Source organism: Pogona vitticeps, chromosome 6, assembly GCF_051106095.1.
Source record: "Pogona vitticeps strain Pit_001003342236 chromosome 6, PviZW2.1, whole genome shotgun sequence".
In the NCBI taxonomy this organism is placed as follows: Eukaryota; Metazoa; Chordata; class Lepidosauria; order Squamata; family Agamidae; genus Pogona; species Pogona vitticeps.
Window position 1 is genome coordinate 16973222 of NC_135788.1, and position 22156 is coordinate 16995377.

At 42.8% G+C, this 22156-nt stretch overlaps 1 protein-coding gene and 1 long non-coding RNA gene across 7 annotated transcripts in view; one reads left to right on the plus strand and one right to left on the minus strand.

Annotated features, from left to right (window-relative positions):
• Nucleotides 1-1038: 1038 nt before the first annotated feature.
• LOC110082998 (uncharacterized) lies at nucleotides 1039-21817 on the plus strand. Its single transcript, XR_002301207.3, has 3 exons — nucleotides 1039-1193; nucleotides 5166-5474; nucleotides 19701-21817. It is a non-coding gene; the product is annotated as an uncharacterized LOC110082998 (long non-coding RNA).
• Nucleotides 20545-22156, minus strand: part of WAC (WW domain containing adaptor with coiled-coil) — a 55369-nt gene continuing 53757 nt past the window's right edge. For all 6 annotated transcript variants that reach the window (XM_020800972.3, XM_020800999.3, XM_073003008.2 and 3 more), the window contains one exon: nucleotides 20545-22010. In XM_020800972.3, coding sequence (XP_020656631.3) covers nucleotides 21941-22010 — 70 coding nt within the window. In that variant the 3' untranslated portion in view covers nucleotides 20545-21940. The remainder of the gene's footprint in view (nucleotides 22011-22156) is intronic.

Genomic DNA, 22156 nt, shown 5'->3' on the forward strand with positions numbered 1-22156 from the left:
TACAGTGCATTGAAAACCGATTAATCCCGTAACAGGCCGTTTTTGTTCCATTTTGGTTTTTTTCTGGTCTGTAAGTCAAATCTCAGTCTGGAAGTCAAACCTAAATTTTGTGGCCAGAGAAGTCTGTAACTCAAAAAGTCTGTAAGTCAAGCCGTCTGTAAGTCAAGGGTCCACTGATGCTTAGGATCTGTGTCAAGTTCCAGTATCTGTGTAGATAGCTTTACCTACATCTTACATTAGGACCATGGCCAATCTGCTCAGATGACCATCTGGCCTGCATAGTAATAATGAGATAAGCCACTCAGGCCCTTCCTATAAGCTTTTCAGATGATGATGAGCAGCTCAAGTTCTTCTAGTGGCACCATCTGTCCTTTTGTTCAACTGTAAAGAAAGCATCAAACAAAACAAAGCATCATGACCCGGTCTTAAGCCATAATGAGTTCACCCATAATAGTCAAAGCAGTTAGAAGTTGATGTGGACATAACTTTTTTTTCCAGTGGCAGCCAAATATTCAAATAATAGGAATGGGCACATTTGTCCAGTTTTTCAAGATCTCAGAATCCTTTCTATCAGATTTCCGAAGAAGTGTGTGGATTTTCTTAAGTACTTCTCAAAAACAAAAGAAGCAAAATTCTCAGCTTTGTGCACTAGTCAAATTCAAGAAGACCACAGATTTTCTCAGCATGGAAAGGTGTTGTAATTCTGTTAAAGGTTTCAGTGAGAGAAGCAGAGGTGGAGAGATGGCAAAGCTAATTCTGCAAACGTGGAATGTAAGTGAACTGGTGAACTGAAGATGTACTGTTTTAAGAACTAAACACTCAAAGCCCTATGTTTGGATGGATGAATCTGCTTCTTCTTTCTCCAACACTTGGCCTTTGAGGTTGAAAACACTCTTGTTTCATTCTACTATATGAACAATATGCATATTTGGGAAAGTTCTTTTACAAAATTTGCTAAATCTAGTTCTCACCCATCCGTCTCATACAGCCATATCTATTGAAGAAGCATGTATACTTCCTCATCTTCTGGCTGATTCTTTGGTGACGCTGTGTTAATCATTATTGTTCAAAGGTTAATGTGCAAGGCTATTAAGGTCTTGGCAAGGATCCAAGGGGCTTTTATACCAGCTGTTTGTGAACCAGGCAAAGCTGTAGTTTTGTTTCCTAAAAACAGTGCTGCTCCAGGCAACATGGTGAGTTAATTTTGAAATGGGGAGAGTGTTCAAAAGTTGCTTCTGATGTGTTAATAGGGGAGGGGTGGTATCAGCTGTTAAACGGGGGGGGGGGGAGTAAAAATTATGCTATACTAGGGCAAGCTTTCTGTAGCTGAAATCCAGTTGCAACTAGAGTTGGCCCATTGAATCAGTTGAATGTATAGAGGAGTTAACTCACCAAATTCCCACTGATTCAGTGGGCCTACTCTAGTTGCAACGTACTATGCTAAACAACTGGATTTCAGCCACTGTGTGTGTTGCATGTTATCTCTGTATGGTGCCTTCCATCCAGACAACGAAAGACCAGAGGCATAAAAGGAAAGAAAAAGTTGCAATTTACTCTCCTAAGCAGCAGGCTACTTCAGGCAGAATATTTTAGCTATAAAAGCTTAATTAGTACCTTTTAGTTTCAGTGGCCCAAGTTACACATACCAAATCCATCATGTATCTGCCATTCTACTATCAGCTTTCCTTCCGATGCTCTCCTCCTCCAGAAAAAATTCTCAGTAGGCTGGATACATCGGTGCTGTGATCTGAGGCCAATCGCTTTCTTCTTGGGTATGCATGGGTTTACTTTGAACCCCAGGCAAAATGGTTGTCTAAATGCTGTGTTACTGATGTGACTGTAATTCACCCAGTGCTACTGCCAACAGCAAGAAATTTGTACATTGGAATATATTGCATGACCACTTCAGCATGGGCAGAAAGACCTTAATTAACCGTAAACACCATTCTCAACTGGGACAAAACAAGTACAAAAATAAAAGCTCCCATTCTTCTCCGTCTGGCCAAGTCAAAAGAGAGAGGAGGGTGAGAGCAAGAGGTTCATTCCTATAATACTAAACAGTGGTTTAACTTTGTGTCCCAATCAGAGTTTGGAAGTGGTTTTGAACTACAACTCCCAGAAATCTATTGCAGAAATCTATTGCATGTACAGTAGATTATATAGTATAGCCAGTTCCATCCAGTTGACTTTTACAGCAGGAATTATCCTTTGCCTCAGGGAGTAAAATATCTTGATCAGTCACTGTTGCATGCCCTAAACCTGGCATCAGGATTTACTGTAAGAATAAACTGGCCCAGCGCACAGCCTTAAATTCTTTGATTGAAATGATGACAAAGATATTGATGCCTATCCACCTAGGAGCCCTTCCTTCCTTTATCCTCAAAACAATCCTGCACAGAAGGTTAAACTCAAAGACTATGACAGATTTTGGGTCAACCATTGAGCTTCATGGCCAAGTAGGAATCTGAACCCAGGTTTCCTGAATCCTAGTCCAACACTAGAACTGCCAGAACATGCTGACAATAGCAACAATGAATATGGCAGTGCAGGATCCTATGAAATGAGCACACAAATAAATAAAAATGAGCATAAATGATTTGCAATGGGAATGAATGATGGGTCGGAGGTGAATGCTTGCACAAAGCAGATGCACTAATGACATGTTCTGCGGCTCAGAGGAATGCAAGATAACGCCAAGGAAGCAAGGAGCAGAGGCCCAAGGCGTTGTGATGTGTCTGTTACAACTGTTAAGGAGAGCAGCCAAGAGACTTAACTCATAATGACTGTGTGGCTGAGACGGAAGGCACCCAAGGGCGTCTTTCCCACCACCCAGTTCAGAACTGGAGCCTGGCGTGAATGCTGAAGAAACTTTGGAGCAGGCATCTTTTAAGTCCTGCAGCACACCCTCTAGCTCCACCGAAAGAGGTATCTGGCTCTTTGTATCTCTTTTGAACTCCCTGGAAGAATGCAGCTTAAAAGACCCAGCCCAGCCCAGACTTCAGGCACACTCACCCAGCAATTACTGTAATCCATGAAAAAAAAACCCAGGCTTGCTTTTAAAAAAGTGGGGAGTGGATGCAAGCTGTAAGGGAGTTGGTTTAGCTCACTGGTGTGACTTTCTGGGCAGACAAATTCAGCAAAACGGATCTATGCTTGTCAAAGGAATCATGTAGCCCATTCAGTATAAATAGGAATAAAGAAAGGCAAGGCCTGGTTCATCAGAATTCTGCCTGTTTTCTCACTAGGGACTGGTGTTCCTAGTGATAGTTATGTTCTGGTATTCCACATGGAAAATGTAGGTTCCCGGGTGATTCACCTAGGTACATTATTTTGTCTAATAAAATGTGAAGAATGGTTCCTGATATATCAGGTTCTGAGACAGGTAATAAATTAAACAATTCAGGCAGTCTATCAAGTACTAAATATGTGGGACATCATAGTATCAGGTGAGCAATCTGTGTAATATGCTGAAAAATATTTGCTGTTTATCTTTTTGGCTGGCTGGCTGGCTGGCTGGCTGGCTGGCTGGCTGGCTGGCTGGCTGGCTGGCTGGCTGGCTGGATGGCTGGATGGATGGATGGATGGATGGATGGATGGATGGATGGATGGATGGATGGATGATCACAGAATTGCAAAGCTGGAAGGGGCCCTATGAGTCACTGAGTCCAGCAGCTTCAGGAACACACAGTGGGGAATCAGAGTCCCAACCTCTTTCTCCTGTTGAAGTGTTTTTATCAATAGGTGAGATATTTTGAAATAAAATTCCCAGAATGGCTTATTGCTGGGTATTAGCCATAGGCATTTGATCAGGTCTTTTGTACATGGTACCAGGCAAGACCAGAGCTTTGAAAAGTTTCGTTATGGACTACTGCTCTCAGGTTCCTCCAGCTAGCATGGCCAAACTGACTAGGGAATTCTGGGAGTTGTAGTCCAAAATAAGACTAACATTTCCAGGTCCTGTCCTAGTCCCTTGAACCAAGGTGGCTAACTCCAGACTTAGAGCATTTTCTCATCTGGCCCCAAAATTATGGAATTCCCTTCTGCAATACCTTCGCGTGTAATCAGAGTTGAACAAATTCAAACAAAAACCTACTTGTTCAGCCTGGAACCACAGGGGTTGACCATGGAAACAGGCAATTATTGGGATAGAATTACTCTACTTTAATTATTGTATTGTTATATAGCTATTTTGATTGTTTGTTTATTGCCTTATTGAATGATCATTGCTTACTGTATGTTTTTATCATTGTAATTATGTTATTGTTGTATTTTAACTGTTTTTGACTATTGGAATGCACTCTGGTATAGAGGACAATACTACTACTGCATTATTATTATTATTATTATTATTATTATTATTATTATTATTATTATTATTATTATTATTATTATTATTATTATTGTTGTTGTTGTTGTTGTTGTTGTTGTTGTTGTTGTTGTTGTTGTTGTAGTTGTAGTTGTAGTTGTAGTTGTAGCTGTAGTTGTTGTAGTAATAATAATAATAATAATAATAATAATAATAATAATAATAATAATAATAATAATAATAATAATAATAATAATAATAATAATAATTTCCTTATCAAGACTTCCATTTTCACTGATGGGGAACCAGAGTATAGGGAATGAGATACATTTTCATTCATTCATCTCTCACCTATATTCTCTCTGGCGCCAAGTAGCTCACATAACAGATAGAGAGGGAAAGCTTGCTATAAACTCATTTTATATTACAACAAAAGTGAGAATAATTAGCATTAAGTACTAGCACAAGCAACAAAGGGGAGATAAAGGATTTTTAAACACATAAAAAGCCAAGTTGTTTTTCTAAAAATCATTTTTAAAGTATAGGATGGGGAACATGCAGCTTTCCTGATGATGTTGGACTGCAGTGCCTCTTCGCTTGCACTGTTAATAGTGAAAAATATTGAAAATGCAACCCAGCCCTTCTGGAGGGGTACATTTTGTCCACCCCCAGCCTAGAGCTTAAAGGTCATGGGGCCAGGTGAACATCTCAAGGGGGGAAAAGTTCCACAGCCTGTACGACACAGCACAGAAGGCCCTGCGTCTCATCCCAATCTCTCTGTTGCTCTCTTTCACAAACACACAGACAGAAGATAGCCAGAGCAAAGCTTTAAAAGTTCCTCTTTTTTTTTTTACTGCAGGTCCCAGAATTCCTTAGCCAGCCTGAATATGCAGGTTCCCACCACCTCCCACATGTTTCCTGAAAGGCAGCCGGGCATTGCCGTCTTGGAGGGGGGTCCCTGTCTCAGAGTAAGCAAAACTGATTTGCTGTCACATCCGCCAATCTTCAAGGTGCCCTGGACAAAAGGAGAGTGTCTGTTCCTTCAAAGCTTCCTGAAGTCTACAGGAGACTCTGGCCCACTGTTGGAACGGAGGACTTGGTGCATGCTGAAGTGAAACATCTCATTCTGCTCTCTTTGCCTGTCCAGGAAGTCATCAAGACATCTAAGGTAAAGGTAATGGTTCCCCTTGACAATTTGTCCAGTCGTGTCCGATGCTAGAGGGTGGTGGTCTTTCTGTTTCCAACCCATATAGCTAGGGTTTTGTCTGAAGACAATCTTCCATGGTCACGTGGCCAGTGCGACTTAGACACAGAACGCTGTTACCTTCCCACCGAAGTGGTCCCTATTTATCTACTTGCATTTGCATGCTTTCGAACCGCTAGGTTGGCGGGAGCTGGGACAAGCAACGGGGGCTTACTCCGTCACGTGGATTCAATCTTACGACTGCAGGTCTTCTGACCTTGCAGCACAGAGGCTTCTGCGGTTTAAACCGCAGCATCACCACGTCCCTCATCAAGACATCTAAGGCAGTGGCTTTAAAGTCTGACACTGCTGCATGAACAGACAGCAACATGACCAGCACTGACATTTTGTAATATAGTTTTTCTTCTCTTTTGGCCTTGAAAAGAACGTTGTGTGTGCTCAATGTATTGTCTGCCCCCTTAGCTGGGAATAAGCTCCATTGAGCAGAATCAGATATGCTTTTTGAGTAATGGTGTCTAGCACTGCACAGTTAATGTCCCACATCCAAAACAAATGCATGCTCTCACTTAGAGAGAGAGGCAGCACTTACTATCTTTATCCTATGATTTGTCCAACCTGGTTTTGGAAGTTATTTTTTGGACTACAACTGTCAGAATCCTCCAGCCACCCTGGCTGTACAGGACCTTGAGATCTGTGTTCCAAAGCAATGCTCTGCAATATGGCATCTGGATTGTCATTGGCAATTGAAGCCCTAGCCAGAATTCATGAGAGAGCAGATTTCACCAGAGGACCTTTAGCTTCTGGTCCTTAGCCTGTGCAGCAGGGATGGGGAATCTAATGGCCCTCCAGATCATGAGTCTCAATCCCCAGCATCCTTCAGCATGGGCTTTGCTAGCTAGAGCTGATGGGAGCTGCAGTCCAAGAACAATCCCATCCTTGCTGTGTGGAGACAGAGACAGTGTTCCTGTAAGACCATGAACAGAGTATGTATTTTTAACTTGCAGGAATGCTCTTGCAGGGAAGTGGCTGGCAGTTATGCAATCTTCTGTAATCTTCACCTTTACTCACCTGATCACCGTCATTATTATTCTTGCCATTCTGCCTAGGAGTCAATTGCTTTCCTGCCAATGCAGATTCAGCATTTCCTGTTTTATCTCTCCCTCTGCTTGTACAGTATCTGCAACATAATGCTCAGATTTTATCAGCAAGCAATGATGATTACTATTGTATCTAGATGACTCAAATTAGTTTGTCAAATAAATTGCTCAGCCAACAGTGGTGTGCTTTCCCTTCTCCGCCCTGAAATGATTTTTCCAAGGCATGAAATGCCAGCGTGGTGTTAGAAGAAGGAAGTCTAGGAAATGTTTAATGAATCACTCAGGCAGCCTCTGTGGGTTACAACCTGCAAAGGTATTGGAGAGCCCCAGAGTTAGCATTTTCTTCCTCTGGTTGTGTAAAAAAGCTCTCAGAAAAGAGAGAACCACCACCTTGCCCTGATCTGCCCTTGCAGAAGCCTGTCCTTTGCATGTTTACTTGCAGGAGTCAGTGGGTAGAAGATCAAAGCTCATATTTAATCTCACATTGACTTCTCAGCCTGTGTTTATTTGCAGTCACACAACACAGGGTTTGCAAATCCATTCATCCTTACACGGACAGACAGATAGGCGGAAGGGTCAATAGACAGGAACAGAAATATGGTGTAACAGGGTGTTCAACAAATAGCAGAGAGACTTGGATTCAAGTCCCTTGTTGTTCTTTATTCGTTAAGTCTTGTCCGACTCTTCCTGACCCCATTGACCAGAGCACGCCAGGCCCTCTTGTCTTCCACTGCCTCCCGGAGTTTGGTCAGATTCATGTTGGTAGCTTTGATGACACTGTCCATCCATCTCATCCTCAGTCCTCCCCTTCTCCTCTTGCCTTCACACTTTCCCAACATCAAAGTCTTTTCCAAGGAGTCTTCTCTTCTCATGAGATGGCCAAAGTACTGGAGCTTCAGCTTAAGGATCTGTCCTTTCAGTGAGCACTCAAGGTTGATTTCCTTCAAAATGGATAGGTTTGTTCTCTTTGCAGTCCAGGGGACTCTCAGGAGTCTCCTCCAGCACTACAGTTCAAAAGCATCAATTCTTCTTCAAATCCCTACTCAACCCCTAAGCTTCCTAGTGATCCAGACCAGTCTCTAGCTCTTAGGCTAGCCTGAGTAGTGATTTTCCCCAGCAGTGGCCAAAGTGGGTAAATAAACAAATAGACAGACAGACAGACAGAGGGATAAGGTTAGGTATTTGCTGAGTGATTGGCTTAGCAGGCTCATTTGAATGAGAGAGAGACAATGGCAGCAATAATTGCTATCACAGGTAGATAACAAAACTAGCACCTGTGTTTTCTGCAGCTCCAGGTGGTAGGCCCTGAACCAGGGGATTTTAATTACAAGAAAGGAGATTTTGACTAAACATTAGTAGAATATCTTGGGAGAAAAAGCCATTCAACAGGGAATGGATTAGTTTAGGCTGACTCTTCTGCATTAAACATTTTAATGGATGCCTGTCTGTCAGTTATAGATTTCCTGCTTTGGCAGGAGGTAGCTTCACAGGCTAGCAAGGTTATGCTCAAAATCCTACAAGGTAGGCTTCAGCAATATGTGGACCGAGAACTCCCAGAAGTACAAGCTGGATTTCAAAGGGTCAGAGGAACTAGGGACCAAATTGCTAATATGCGCTGGATTATGGAGAAAGCCCGAGAGTTCCAGAAAAAAATCTACTTCTGCTTCATTGACTATGCAAAAGCCTTTGACTGTGTGGACCACAGCAAACTATGGCAAGTTCATAAAGAAATGGGAGTGCCTGACCACCTTATCTACCTCCTGAGAAACCTATATGAGGGACAGGAAGCAACAGTTAGAACTGGATATGGAACAACTGATTGGTTCAAAATTGGGAAAGGAGTACGACAAGGCTGTATATTGTCTCCCTGCTTATTTAACTTTTATGTAGAATACCTCATGTGAAAGGCAGGACTGGATGAATCCCAAAATGGAATTAAGATTGCTGGAAGAAATATCAACAACCTCAGATATGCAGATGATACCTCTCTGATGGCAGAAAATGAGGGGGAATTAAAGAACCTCGTAATGAGGGTGAAATAGGAGAGTGCAAAAAATGGTCTGAAGCTCAACATCAAAAAAACTAAGATCATGGCCACTGGTCCCATCACCTCCTGGGAAACAGAAGGGGAAGATATGGAGGCAGTGACAGATTTTACTTTCTTGGGCTCCATGATCACTGCAGATGGTGACAGCAGCCACAAAATTAAAAGACGCTTGCTTCTTGGGAGGAAAACGATGATAAGCCTAGACAGCATCTTAAAAAGCAGAGACATCACCTTGCCGACAAAGGGCCGCATAGTCAAAGCGATGGTTTTTCCAGTCGCAATGTATGGAAGTGAGAGCTGGACCATAAAAAAGGCTGACCGCCAAAGAATTGATGTTTTTGAATTGTGGTGCTGGAGGAGACTCTTGAGAGTCCCCTGGATTGCAAGGAGAACAAACCTATCCATTCTAAAGGAAATCAACCTTGAGTGCTCATTGGAAGGCCAGATCCTGAAGCTGAGGCTCCAATACTTTGGCCATCTCATGAGAAGAGAAGACTCCCTGGAAAAGACCCTGATGTTGGGAAAGTGTGAAGGCAAGAGGAGAAGGGGACAACAGAGGACAAGATGGTTGGACTGTGTCATTGAAGCTACCAACATGAATTTGACCAAACTCCGGGAGGCAGTGGAAGACAAGAGGGCCTGGCGTGCTCTGGTCAATGGGGTTACAAAGAGTCAGACTTAATGATTAAACAACAACAAGCTTCCAGTTCTCTGATTCTGTGACTGCTTACTGGTAAAACCTGAGCATAATACAAAAGGGGAAGAGAACCAAAGAAAGTTCTTAATTCAGATTCACACACACATTTACCTAGCTGTGATTTTCCAAGTGGGGTTTGAGGAAGTGGGACTTGATCCACAAAAGGTCACATTAACATAGAGCAGTCAGTCTTTAGGTCACCCTCACATTTTTGCCTCTTACGTATATTGTTTTTGTTTTGTGTCTTCTCTGACATATGCATTTCCTACATCCACTTCTTTGCTCAGCCTCTACGATGTGCCCCCCCCACCTCAGGCATTGGGGATGGAAATCTAGGGCCCCACTGACTGACAGGAGCAGGAGTATGACCAGAAGCAATCCATCATTTTCCAGAGGAAGTGAAATAATATACATTGCCACCAATGGCACCAGAATATATGTGGCATCTCCAGTTCATTTTCTGGACACTAGTTTCCAATATAAGAACTTGCCTGCTCCGAGAGAAGCAACTTGATTTTCCTTTGCATTTACTATTTGCATTTTTTTTGGATAGGCCAGTACACCTGGAGGAAAGCAGAAGAGGGAGATGTTTCCTTCAGATTTAGTGGGTCAGGTTTCTTCCCTCCCCATCAGGCCTTCCCATCTATACAAGCAAGGCAGGACGTGGGAAGGGAGGTTGGTGCACAAAATATCTCTAACTGCAGCAAGGATCACTGGAAGGAGGGAACACAGCCCTCCCGTCCCCTTTGAAATGACATAAAACCTAACGTTCATTTAGATGAGCACACCGGAAATGAATTGGTCTCCGCACCATCCTTGAATATTCCTGCTTGGGATGGGGCTGATCCTGGCTCTCCTTAATGGTGTATTTATGACATGGTTGCAAATCCCACTGGACTGCCAGTATGGTAGAGAGTTAGATTAAAGCTGGGGATGAAATCGCTGCTCCCCCAGCGAGTTTACTGGACAACCTTGTGCTGTCTCATCCTGTCATACCTCACGGGGTTGTTCTTCCCAGCACAAAAACAGCAGTGGAAAAAAATGTGATGGGCCAGAGTTAGTCATAGATTCCCATACTGAAATGAACCAGAATTTCACAGTTTTCGCCTCTACCAGGAGCAGGTTTTTTGTAAGGCTAATTGGTTTCAATTGTTCGTTCAAGACCAAGCCTACTAAAAGACTTGGAATTCTTGCAGAGATAGCTTAGAAACATATATTGTTGCCGGGGAAATCCACCCCATTCCACCCATGGTGGAAAATTAAAGGGGCTGGCAGATGATCCCTCCGGCACATTAAAAAGAAAAAAAAAACACCCTATATTGCTAGGCTTAGCTCCACCGGAAAAGGGATTGGGAGGGAGAAGGAAAAAGGCATACTCAAGCACAAGATTTTTGGTGACAATGGTCGGAAAGTAGTTTTCTCCACTGATCACAGGGGCGGAATTCCGCCCAGGGAGGGGCTGCTCCTTCCTCTCCCTCCAGTGGCTTCGACGGTGGTTGTTAGTAGGCACAGGCGGAAGATGCACCCGTGCGGTAGATATTCCCCCAAAGCCTGGCGCCTTCCACGGGGGTTGGACTACAAACTTCATAAACTCCGCTTCCATGGGAGTGATGGGGTTTGTAGTCTCGCCTCTTTTTGGAGGGGGGCGGCTTGGGGAAGGCTATCTTCGTTGTTTCGAGCGCCCACAAATGTGCTGGGAGTAAAGGCTTTCGAGAAGCGAGTCGGCGGGAAGGCATCGAGCGTGCGCGCAAGGTGGAGAAAGGAGACCGATCCACCCCCGAGGGAGAAATGGCGGGCGAAAGAATGACGCGCACCCAGCCAGCCAGCAGGGGAGAGAGAGAGAGAGGCGACTATTATCGTAATTGGAAGTAATGATGCCGCGGCCCCAGCGCCCGCTCGGCTTTGCCGGAGCCCCGAAGGAAAGGAGGGAGGGAAGGAGGCTCCCGCCAGGCCTGGTCTGCTGCCTTCTCCTCCTCCTGACGAGCTCCCGCAGGCTGCGTCCCACCACCAAGGCAGGGCTGGGGGTGGCGGGAGGGGGGAGGGAATGAGGTAGTGATTGATTAGAGTGATGCCCTGAGCTTGGGAGATGTAGGTGCTGCTCTTTCCTGAGCCGTGAAACTGACTGCGTGAGCCTGGGCCTTTCAGTCTCTCAGCTGGACCCCACCTCACAGGTTTTTTTTTTGTGGTGATGGAGGAGTTGGAGAGAGATTGCCCCCTCAGCCAGACATATTTCCGGAGAGAGAGCTGGCCATGGGACACTAAACCCTATACACACTTCGGTGTGGTGCTGGTGAAAACTGAGGCTGTCCTATTTGAGACAGATGGGGAGGAGAAGGGGAAAAAACCTAGAAATACAGAAAATTTAACAGGAAAAAAACCACTGAGAAAGAAAATACAATAACCGCTGGAAGAAGTGGAGGGCATTAGGAAAAGAGAAAGCTCAAACAGAAGATGGAACCACAACCTTGAATTTACAAGAGGTGTGTTAATGACAGGACATTTGGGAGGTCACTCCGTTCATAGGGTCGTGGTAAGTTGGAGGTGATTCGATGACAGAGAAACCATGTAGGTTGCTTTGATCTCAGCCAGAATTTCTCAGCCAGCTTGGCGACCTGTGTACAGAGGCTTGTAATCCAAAAAACTTAACTTTTCCAAGCAGTGCATCATGACTGTCTTCGTCACGTTTCCACGAACCTTTTGGGCTGGATAGCTCAGCGCTTTACTCACCTGGCTGTGGAGCCAAAGGTTGGGAAGACGTATTTTCCCCAAGGCGGCCTCTAGAAAGAAGCAGCAGCCTGTATGACTTCGGGCGAGCTGTCCTGGGGTGCTCCCCAGATGAAGGGAATGGGAAACCACTTTTGAGTATTCCCTACCTGGAAAACCCTGAAAAAGAGTCACCCTAAGTCAGAACTGAGTTGATGATCGTTATTTTGTGCCTTTTCCAAATGTGTTAGGATGCAACTGGCAACTCCTACCCCCCCCACACACACACATTCACTCAGCCTGTTTCCCACCAACATTTCAATCCAACCCATCATTCGGTCAAAGCAGTTCAGAAGTTCTGTCAAAGACGTTCAGACCCCTTCTGGTCTCCCACTTGGCAGCTCTGTGGGGGAGGCTAGGCTGCAAGTTGGTGGCTGCCCCAGTATCATCCACTGAGCTAAGACAGCAGTTTAGCTCTTTCCTGGGGCAAAAGGCCGGGTTTTGCTCTTTTTTTTTTCTGATTTGCCACCACCCTTAATTGCTATCAATTGCCCACAAGGTGAAAATGTTGGCAGTAATTTAGGCTGCACCCCTCTCCCCACTAATCAAATCCAAAACCTCCCAGCAGCTACTTTGAATTAAAACACAAATGTCTTCTGGAGATCCAGTAGGCAGTTTCCTACCCCATTTAGTATTTGTCCCTAAGTTTGCCAAGAATGATGGGACACAACCAGAGGAGCCCAGGTTTAAGAAGGCAGGTTGCACTCCAGAGATCTGAGGCTTCAGCTGGCCTTCTGCAAGGTGTATGCAGGCATGAGAGACACAAGCGTGCTTTTGCAGTATACATATTTATACATGAAGCCCTTAGGAGCTAATGCATTTTGTATTTGCAAAAGCAAAGTCTGGGGGGAGCCAACTAAATCCTGGCCTTTCTGGAGATGCAATGCAAGCTGAGCATTCTTCCCAGCTTCCCAGGCAAATCTTGTTCTGTGATATCAAATCATAAAACATCAGCCAGCACAGAAGTCACTATCATCTCCGGTTTCAGAAATAGGCAACATCATGATCACTGCAGATGGAGACAGCAGCCACGAAATTAAAAGACGCCTGCTTCTTGGAAGGAAAGTGATGACAAACCTTGACAGCATCTTAAAAAGCAGAGACATCACCTTCCCGACAAAGGGCCGCATAGTCAAAGTGATGGTTTCTCCTGTCGTGATGTATGGAAGTGAGAGCTGGACCATAAAGAAGGCTGACCGCCGAAGAATTGATGCTTTTGAATTGTGGTGCTGCAGGAGGCTCTTGAGAGTCCCCTGGACTGCAAAGAGAACAAACCTATTGATTTTGAATGAAATCAACCCTGAGTGCTCACTGGAAGGACAGATCCTGAAGCTGAGGCTCCAGTACTTTGGCCATCTCATGGGAAGAGAAGACTCCTTGGAAAAGATCTTGATGTTGGGAAAGAGTGACGGCAAAAGGAGAAGGGGATGACAGAGGACGAGATGGCTGGACAGTGTCTGCGAAGCAACCAACATGAAATTGACACAACTACGGGAAGCAGTGAAAGATAGGAGGGCCTGGCGTGCTCTGGTCCATGGGGTCACGAAGAGTCGGACACAACTAAATGACTAAACGAACGAACGACCTGCAGGAACAGTTTTGTAGATCCCAGTGGCACTTGGATCAAAGCTCAGGAGGGATCTTTTAAGCCTGCTCATGCTTCTGAAAGCAAAACTTTAAAAAATTGACCCAAATGGCCATTTCTGGGTCCAGTGTGTCCTGGGGCTGGGGGGGGGAGTTTGGTCCTCAAGACTGCACCTCTGCGTTGTTCAGTGCTAGTGAACTCAGCTTCTGTTGCAGCCCTGGTGTGGGTGCCGCTGATGTGAGTGGGGTAGCAAATCTGCTCTGCCATAAATTGTTTTTAAAGATGGCTTCCATTTTGATAGCTATCCTGAGATAATAGGCAAAGTTGCTGCGTTCTTGTTAGCTGTAGCCAAGAGGTGTTTGATTGTTATCACTTGATTTTATTGTTGTTTATGCTGTTTCTGTGTCAGCTATTACTCTCCCATAGAAATGAGAACTGGAATAACAGAATATTCCCCACCCCCCGCTCATTGTAAGCTGACCTAGGATTGTTAACAATAAAAATGGAACTTGGAATTTAAAGTACCTCTTTCTGCTTGTCCATTTAAATGGAAAGTCTCAGAGCACAAAGCAAGACTTCGTTCGTTCGTTTAGTCGTTTAGTCGTGTCCGACTCTTTGTGACCCCATGGACCAGAGCACGCCAGGCCCGCCTATCTTCCACTGCCTCCCGGAGTTGTGTCAAATTCATGTTGGTTGCTTTGCAGATGCTGTCCAGCCATCTCATCCTCGGTCGTCCCCTTCTCTTCTTGCCGTCACACTTTCCTAACATCAAGTTTTTTTTTCCAAGGAGTCTTTTCTTCTCATGAGATGGCCAAAGTACTGGAGCCTCAGCTTCAGGATCTGTCCTTCCAGTGAGCACTCAGGGTTGATTTCCTTTAGAACTGATAGGTTTGTTCTCTTTGCAGTCCAGGGGATTCTCAGGAGCCTCCTCCAGCACCACAATTCAAAGGCATCAATTCTTCGGCGGTCTGCTTTCTTTATGGTCCAGCTCTCACTTCCATACATCACTACTAGTTCTACTGTATTCTCAAAGGCTTTCACGGCCAGGATCCAATGGTTGTTGTAGGTTTTTCAAGCTGTTTGGCCATGCTCGGGAGGTTTTTCTTCCTAACGTTTTGCTACTCTCTGTGGCCGGCATCTTTAGAGAACAGGAGTTAGAACTCTGTCTGTATTCTGGTGTAGTGTGTGGGATAGTTGAGCATCTGTAGCTGTGGGATCAGCTTTTTGTCCTTTTCAGGAGATTAGGAGATTATGGTGATCAGGTTATTTTTTGTTATGGGTGTATTGTTGGGATAAGGGGGGGAGATGATCTGTCCCTCTGATTGGTCAGTGTTGTTAGCTAGTGTTTTGTGTGCAGTGATCACCGGCCCTTGTGGCTGAGTAGAGTGGCTGACTTTTTTGCAGGCTGTATTTTTCAGTGCTGGGAGTCAGGCTTTGTTGAGTTTCAGACTTTCTTAAGAAGTCTGAAAGTGAAAGTGTGGGACAATGTGAGGATTCAACAGGAACCAGTTTAAAACTCTTTGAGGGTGTTTTCCCATGTGAAGCTTAAGGAGAGGTTGGAAAAGTTTGTTTCTTTTAACATTGTAAGCCACCTTTGATTCTTTAGGAGAAAGGTGGCATATACATATTTTAAAGAGATAGACAAGTAAATATTGGTTCATCCTGCATTCATAGATGTAAAACATACAAGGAAGATAGAATCTAGAGGATTCTAGAATCCTCATTGGCCATACCTTCCTTGTACTTTCCTTGTATGTTTTACATCTATGAATGCAGGATGAACCAATAGTGAATGCCAGCCAGAAATCACAACATGTGGCTAGAGATTTATTTATTATTCATTTATTTAAAATATTTCTATGCCACCTTTCTTCCCAAAAGGTCCCAAGGCGGCTTACATCACCAAAACAGTATTTAAAAGCTAAGAGAAGTAAATATACAAATATTTAAAAAGATTTCAGACAAATGAGGAGGTAGAATTGGTGGAAGGAATACCAGTAAATAGATACTAGATCCAGCTAAACTTGAACTCTCCTCTTAGAAAAAAGATGACTGAGGCACACCATGAGAAGACAAGGTTCACTGGAAAAGACCAGGATGCTCTTGTGAAAACTGAGAGAAGCAGGAAAAGAGAGAGATCAAATATGAGATGGATTGAATCAGTAAAGGAAGCCAGGTTCTTGAGCTGACAAGAATTGAGCAGGGCTGTTATTGATAGGATCTTTTGGAGGTCACTAATTCATAGGTTGCTGTAAGTTGGAAGCAACCTTAAAGCACATAACATTATATGTGGTAAACGAAACCACTCCTTGGGATGTCTCAGAAGATTTCACACAGACATCTTTTATCTTCACTTCTGCTCCATTCAATATTTCCAAAGGGAAGGAAGAGTACACCTGAAAGTGGCTATCAGCAGTGGTGTCTGATGCCCCATTGTGGCTAGTGGGGTGGAAGGCACAGCAGCCAATGGTGGGCATAGCCAGAGGTGATAAGCAAAACCAAGGGCAAAATCAGCAGTTCACATACACACAGGGAGGCTGGCCAGCAGAGCAGCATTCATAGATATACAGGCACAGACGTAGGCATTCACACACATACTCCTTGGGGTATTTGACAAGAGCATCAGGTCAGAAGGAAACGTAAAAGAGATCGGGAGTAGACGAAGTATCAAAAGACCGAGATACACAATCCAGAGGAAAGGAGTCCTCTTGTCCTCCAATATGCTCAGAGTAGGGGCAGAATAGTGGGAATCTCATTTGTTGGTGTACTACTGCCATCTAGTGGATTCTGGTGCTTATCACCAATGAAATGTTATAGTTCACCCTTGCGCCATCACTTGGGAATACATGCAAGTCCCCCTCCCTTGTCTTCTTGGACCAGCCCTTTGAAGTTGTATCTCATGGAGCTAGGCCGTCAACTCTTGGGACTGCAATCTTCTTGCTGACTGCAAGAAAATTGATGCTCTACATTACCGAAAAGCAAGCACAGCCATAACTGAGGTGGTGCACAAGGAAGACAAAAAGCACTGCACTGTGCCAAAAACAAAGCACATACTGCACGTTGTTGTTACCTGCCATCAAGTTGCTTTTGACTTAGGGCGACCCTATGCATTAGTGACATCCACAGGTCCTGCTCATCATATATCATAGCTTCCTTTATTGAATCACCACATCTCATATTTGTTCTTCCTCTTCCCCTTTTCCGGCATTATTGTCCTCTCAAGCTAGTTGTGTCACCTTATGATGTGCCCAAAGTATCACAGCTTTGGGCTGTGCTCTGAAGATGCCAGCCACAGAGACTGGTGAAACATTAGGAAGAACAACCTTCAGAACACGGCCCGAAAGAGCCCGAAAAACCCACAACAACCATTAGATCCCAGCCGTGAAAGCCTTCGCAAATACAATACAGTATTTACTTTCAATACAAAAGTACCATACGAGTTAAAAAAATTTCCCAGCTAAATATTGAGCAGTCTAGGAGGGAGTTTAAAATGCTGTTATAATTCTGGAGGAACAGAAACTTATGTTCTTTTGCATTAGTCTTTTCGTCTTGATATTCAGATTTTTAAAAATTGAACCTTGTTTAAGGTTATCTCCTAGACATTCAAAAGCATATGCTGTTTACTGTGACAACCTTTGTGCAGCCACTTGCAAAATTAATGAAGAGTTTTAGTAAATTTATAACTAGTTTTGGTTAACTGCAACCATCTTCCAAGAGGTGAACATATTCAGTACTGTGTTACTAAACTTTTAGTTATTTTATATTTATGCTTTTAGGGTGACAGTAATGCAGGTCCTTGGAATAACATATCTTACATATTTATGGTTTATTTGTATTTTGGATGCTGGTCTCACTGATGGTAATCTAGCCCCAAGCCTGCTTTATTTTAAGCTATCCAGCCCATGTATAACTCAGAAACACTGTTCCTTCCCCTGGCATTTCAGTTCTTTCATTGCTCATTGTTCATCTTTTTCCCCTCATTTGATTCAGGCCTCTAGGTGTCACACTTCACTTGCTTTAGCTAAGTGACTACAGTATAAAGCTTGTCAAGATGAATACTAAGAGGTTTAGAGCTCACTATTACACCAGAGATTCCAACCTCTACTGGTATTCTAGCATCACTGAAGCTGGTTCCTACACCCATTTCTTGATATCCACAATGCCACTTCCTAAAATTGAAGACCTATATGAAGGTCAGGCCTTCCAGCTAAAATATTAGTTTTTCTTCAAAATCATGGTTGGGTTATTCCCCCCCTAAACAACTGAGCTGTGCTTCATTTCACTAATATGTAGACAAACTGACATTTTGAAGCAGCAGATATAGGTACCGTTTATTAAAATGCTTTAGTGTGCACAATGATCTGACCAACTGGAAACTTTAGTCTTGAGTTTGGTCTGTATGAATCCTTCAGCTGCCTGTATGAGAACTCTCCTTTTCAATCTGCCCTGTCCGTAGTCAGTTGAGTCCAACGCTTTGAAGGAGTAAGAGAATGTTTGAAAATATGCCATTTGGATGGAAAGCACATCAGCTAAGTAGGACCCATAAAACAAGGCATCTCCTTCAAATCATAATGCAGTTCTTAGGAGTTACCATCTTAAATTGCCTATAAAATCCTTTGTGCGTGAAATGACACTTTGCAAGGGAGTAGGATGTCTGAACATGTGCCACTTGGACAGAACTCCCCAAAGTTATATACCACTGTCTGCGTCTACCATTGATATTAATGGAATTAAACGATTCAAGAAGCAACATACAAGATCTATTACAAACATTGGATTTTAATGGAAAAGGATGATTTTGATCAGTTTTATTTCAACAAACCCATCAATTCCAGTCTGGTTCCAAGAGTTATCAACCTGCCCAGGCAGGAATGTGTTAAGTGAACTACCACTGTGATAAGGTGCACACACCATACTATGGGTTTTATCCAGATCTGCTTTTACTTAAAGCATTACATAAACCAATGGGACGTGGTGGCGCTGCGGGTTAAACCACAGAAGCCTCTGTGCTGCAAGGTCAGAAGACCTGCAGTCGTAAGATCGAATCCACGTGACGGAGTGAGCCTCCGTCACTTGTCCCAGCTCCCACCAACCTAGCAGTTCGAAGGCATGCAAAATGCGAGTAAATAGGTCCACCACGGTGGGAAGGCAACGGCGTTTCGTGTCTAGTCACACTGGCCACGTGACCATGGAAGATTGTCTTCAGACAAACGCTAGCTCTATGGGTTGGAAACGGAGATGAGCACCGCCCCCTAGAGTGGGACACAACTGGACAAATTGTCAAGGGGAACCTTTACCTCTATTACATAAATGGGTCTAATTTTAATGTGAGTAAATCTGAATTTAATTCCATTTGCAGTCTGCATTTGGGAAAAGGACTCTGTGAAGCAGCTTTTTAAAAATTAACATGCTTATATTTCCAAATGATTTCTCATCACCTACTTACATCATTTGTTCTAGGCAGCAACATTAGAGAAAGAATATTTTAATGAGGGAGGGGACAAACTAAGAATTTGACACATCTGAGCAGCCAGTTGAAAGATGCACGTATACCTGCGTGCCACCCACACACAAGAGAGGGAACATTTGGGAGCAGTTAAGACCTTTATCTGCATATAGCTGCCTTCACATATAACTTTGCTTTGGGTTACAAATTTCCTTCCAAGAGTACTCTCTAACAAGTAAACAATTTTTAATCTGACCAAAGCTAATCTATTCAAGTAACAGAACAAAAGAAGTGCTAAGTACCTTACAATCTCTGAAGCATTTCAGTATAAAACACTATACACGGGTCATTTCAAAAGATTCATTTAGCCTAAGAGCTCTATTCCGAATATCATTTGAGATAGCAGGAAGAATATTTCAGACTAGACAGACGTTTAACATACAACAAGAAAAGCAACACAAACTGTTCCTGTATGAGTGGACAGCAGGGTTTTAAATTTTAAATATCCACTATTTTTAGAACAGCATATTTTATTCAATTTTATTTCTCACATAGAAATCAGTTTCAGAAGACAAAAGCCACAAACAGCTGTGACTACAGAACCTTCTTCTGAAACAACAGAAGGCAGTCCAGCCAAGTACCACTGAGAGGCAGAGCAGATCCAATGCTTGGAAAATGGCAAGTCTATCCATAAGAAGATACAAAGTAAGGTAGTTCTTTGCCAGTTAGTTCATCAGTCCAAAACTCTTGAAAACTGCAAGTTTTCTTTACAAGACTCGTCTGTTAACATGTTTTAAGACATTTAAATAGCCATTTGCTTGGTTGGCCTGTGCAAGTAAAAATGTCTTCAGCTGACTAGATGGGTCAGGTGGATTCATTCTTTTTATTTCAGAGAATGAATGGATTCTCACAGTGGACTTTATTCAAGAACGTTAAGCTGAACTTTTAATCATAGATGTAATGTCAGTCAATATCTTTATTGCACAGTGCAAAAACTGAGGAAAATAAGGATTGCTGTTTCTAACAAACAGCACAAAAGCAGAAATGGGAGTTTCACAAGCATTTGTTTAAATATTTCAAGACAACACTGCTGTTTTATAGTACGCTGTTATGCAAAGGAGAAAGACATAGGTACAGGATAACTCAACATAAGGCAACAGAGTCACAGGCCTAACTAGAAGGCATTCTTAAGTATCAAAAGTCAGGATTCTGTAGGAAACCTACTGATAAGCACACTCAGTGCACTGAATGAGCTGAAGTCAACACATGAACAGCAACATAGCAATACAATAGTCACCTACTTGCTCTACCTCGAATTTCAAGTAGGCAGATTTTAGATATGTAGAAAGATCTGTAGCATCAAGTTATGACTAACACCTTTTTGGAAAGAAAACCCAAGTTTATTTTGTAGTAGCAATAGTTTCTTTTTTATTTTTAATATACTTTAGGAAACAATATACAAAGCTGAGCCTTCCCACCATTTTCAAACAGTGAGATACTCCAATTACACAAAGTCAGCGTTTTGTGATGGCTAAGAACAGCAGTCAGCACCAGACTTGAACAGTTAGCTACAACACAAACATCCTTTGAAATGAAATGTCATAATAGCAAGACAGGTAAAACCAGGAGTTAACATATGACAACTGTTGGGAAGGTGTCACTGATCCTTGTTGAATATCATTAAATATTTTATACACAATTTCCTGTTTACAATTTTTAAAACGAAACCTCCCTTGAGGATGTATTTGCAATAGAAAAGTATTCAACAAGAACAGCTCTGATAAAGAATCCCCCCAGAGTGTCCAGATTCTAGTATGTACTGACCAAAGGAAATGAAAACCAGTGTGTGTGTTTTTTTGTTTGTTTTAAACATGTTTATTACAACAGATACAATTCACATCTGGCTAGCTTTTTTTTCCTCTTTCCCTCCCACACCATGTTGACATGTTCATTGGGCTGTTTCCGTATAATCTGAGAAAGGGATGTACTTTCAAGCACACATGCCCAGCAGTATTACCAGTTCATTCTTACAGGGTGCAAATGGAAATACATTTCAATAATTTATACAAACAAGTGGGTTATGCTCAATCACTGCAATTTTAAGCTACTGTACACAGGAATGAAAAGATTATAGAAAAGTGCCATAGCAACAGTGCCTTAGGAAAGGAGGAAATTAGAAGAATTAAAAAACTGATAAAATCAGATCTAGGATTTAAAGGGGAAAATGAACACAGAAAATGAAAAACACAGCTCTGTAAAACAGAAATGGAAAAGCACTGCTCTTGATTTGGTGCAAGTGTGGAAACAGTTGTTTCATGATATTTTTGTACATTACCCAAACTGTTTCAAACTGTTGCAGCCTTGAGACACAGATCGCCTGGCGCTTGCATTGAATTTCAAGAAATGCAAGATTTCTGAATGATAAATTAACTAAAAAAAGAGAGCTAATTTTGCAGACAGGTTTACATGTAAAAGGCTAGGTATTTAGCCACCTCAGCATTGATTAGTTTTGGATGTCTAAGCTCTGATACACATGGCTTCCCATGGCTTCACTCTACAAAACATATTTACAACGTGAAGAATACATCTACAAGAAATCTACATTTCAAGGGTTTTACAAATCCTCCTTGTATCCTTCCCATGAGTGACTCCCCTCGTCCCCTTTCCCATGTCATTTTGTTTTGCCCAACTCAACGGTCCAAAGTCTACTCATATGCAGCTCAAAAATGTTAAGACTGGGCAACCAGTTTTATAGTTTCCGTACTCAAAACCCATGTGCAATTATTCACAACTTTTCACACCATGAAGGAATTCTGATTCTTTAGTTTTTCAAGTTCTTTAATTTGTTGTCTCAAAAATAGTATCCTACAAAAGAAAAGAAAACATTTAGTAACAAAGTAAGTGGCATGTCAAGCTTATTTTCAGACAAGCATTTAGAATTCAAAATTAGTACTTTAACAAAAGACATGCATATTTGTAAGTTAGTTATTCAATCTACAACAGTTTGATAG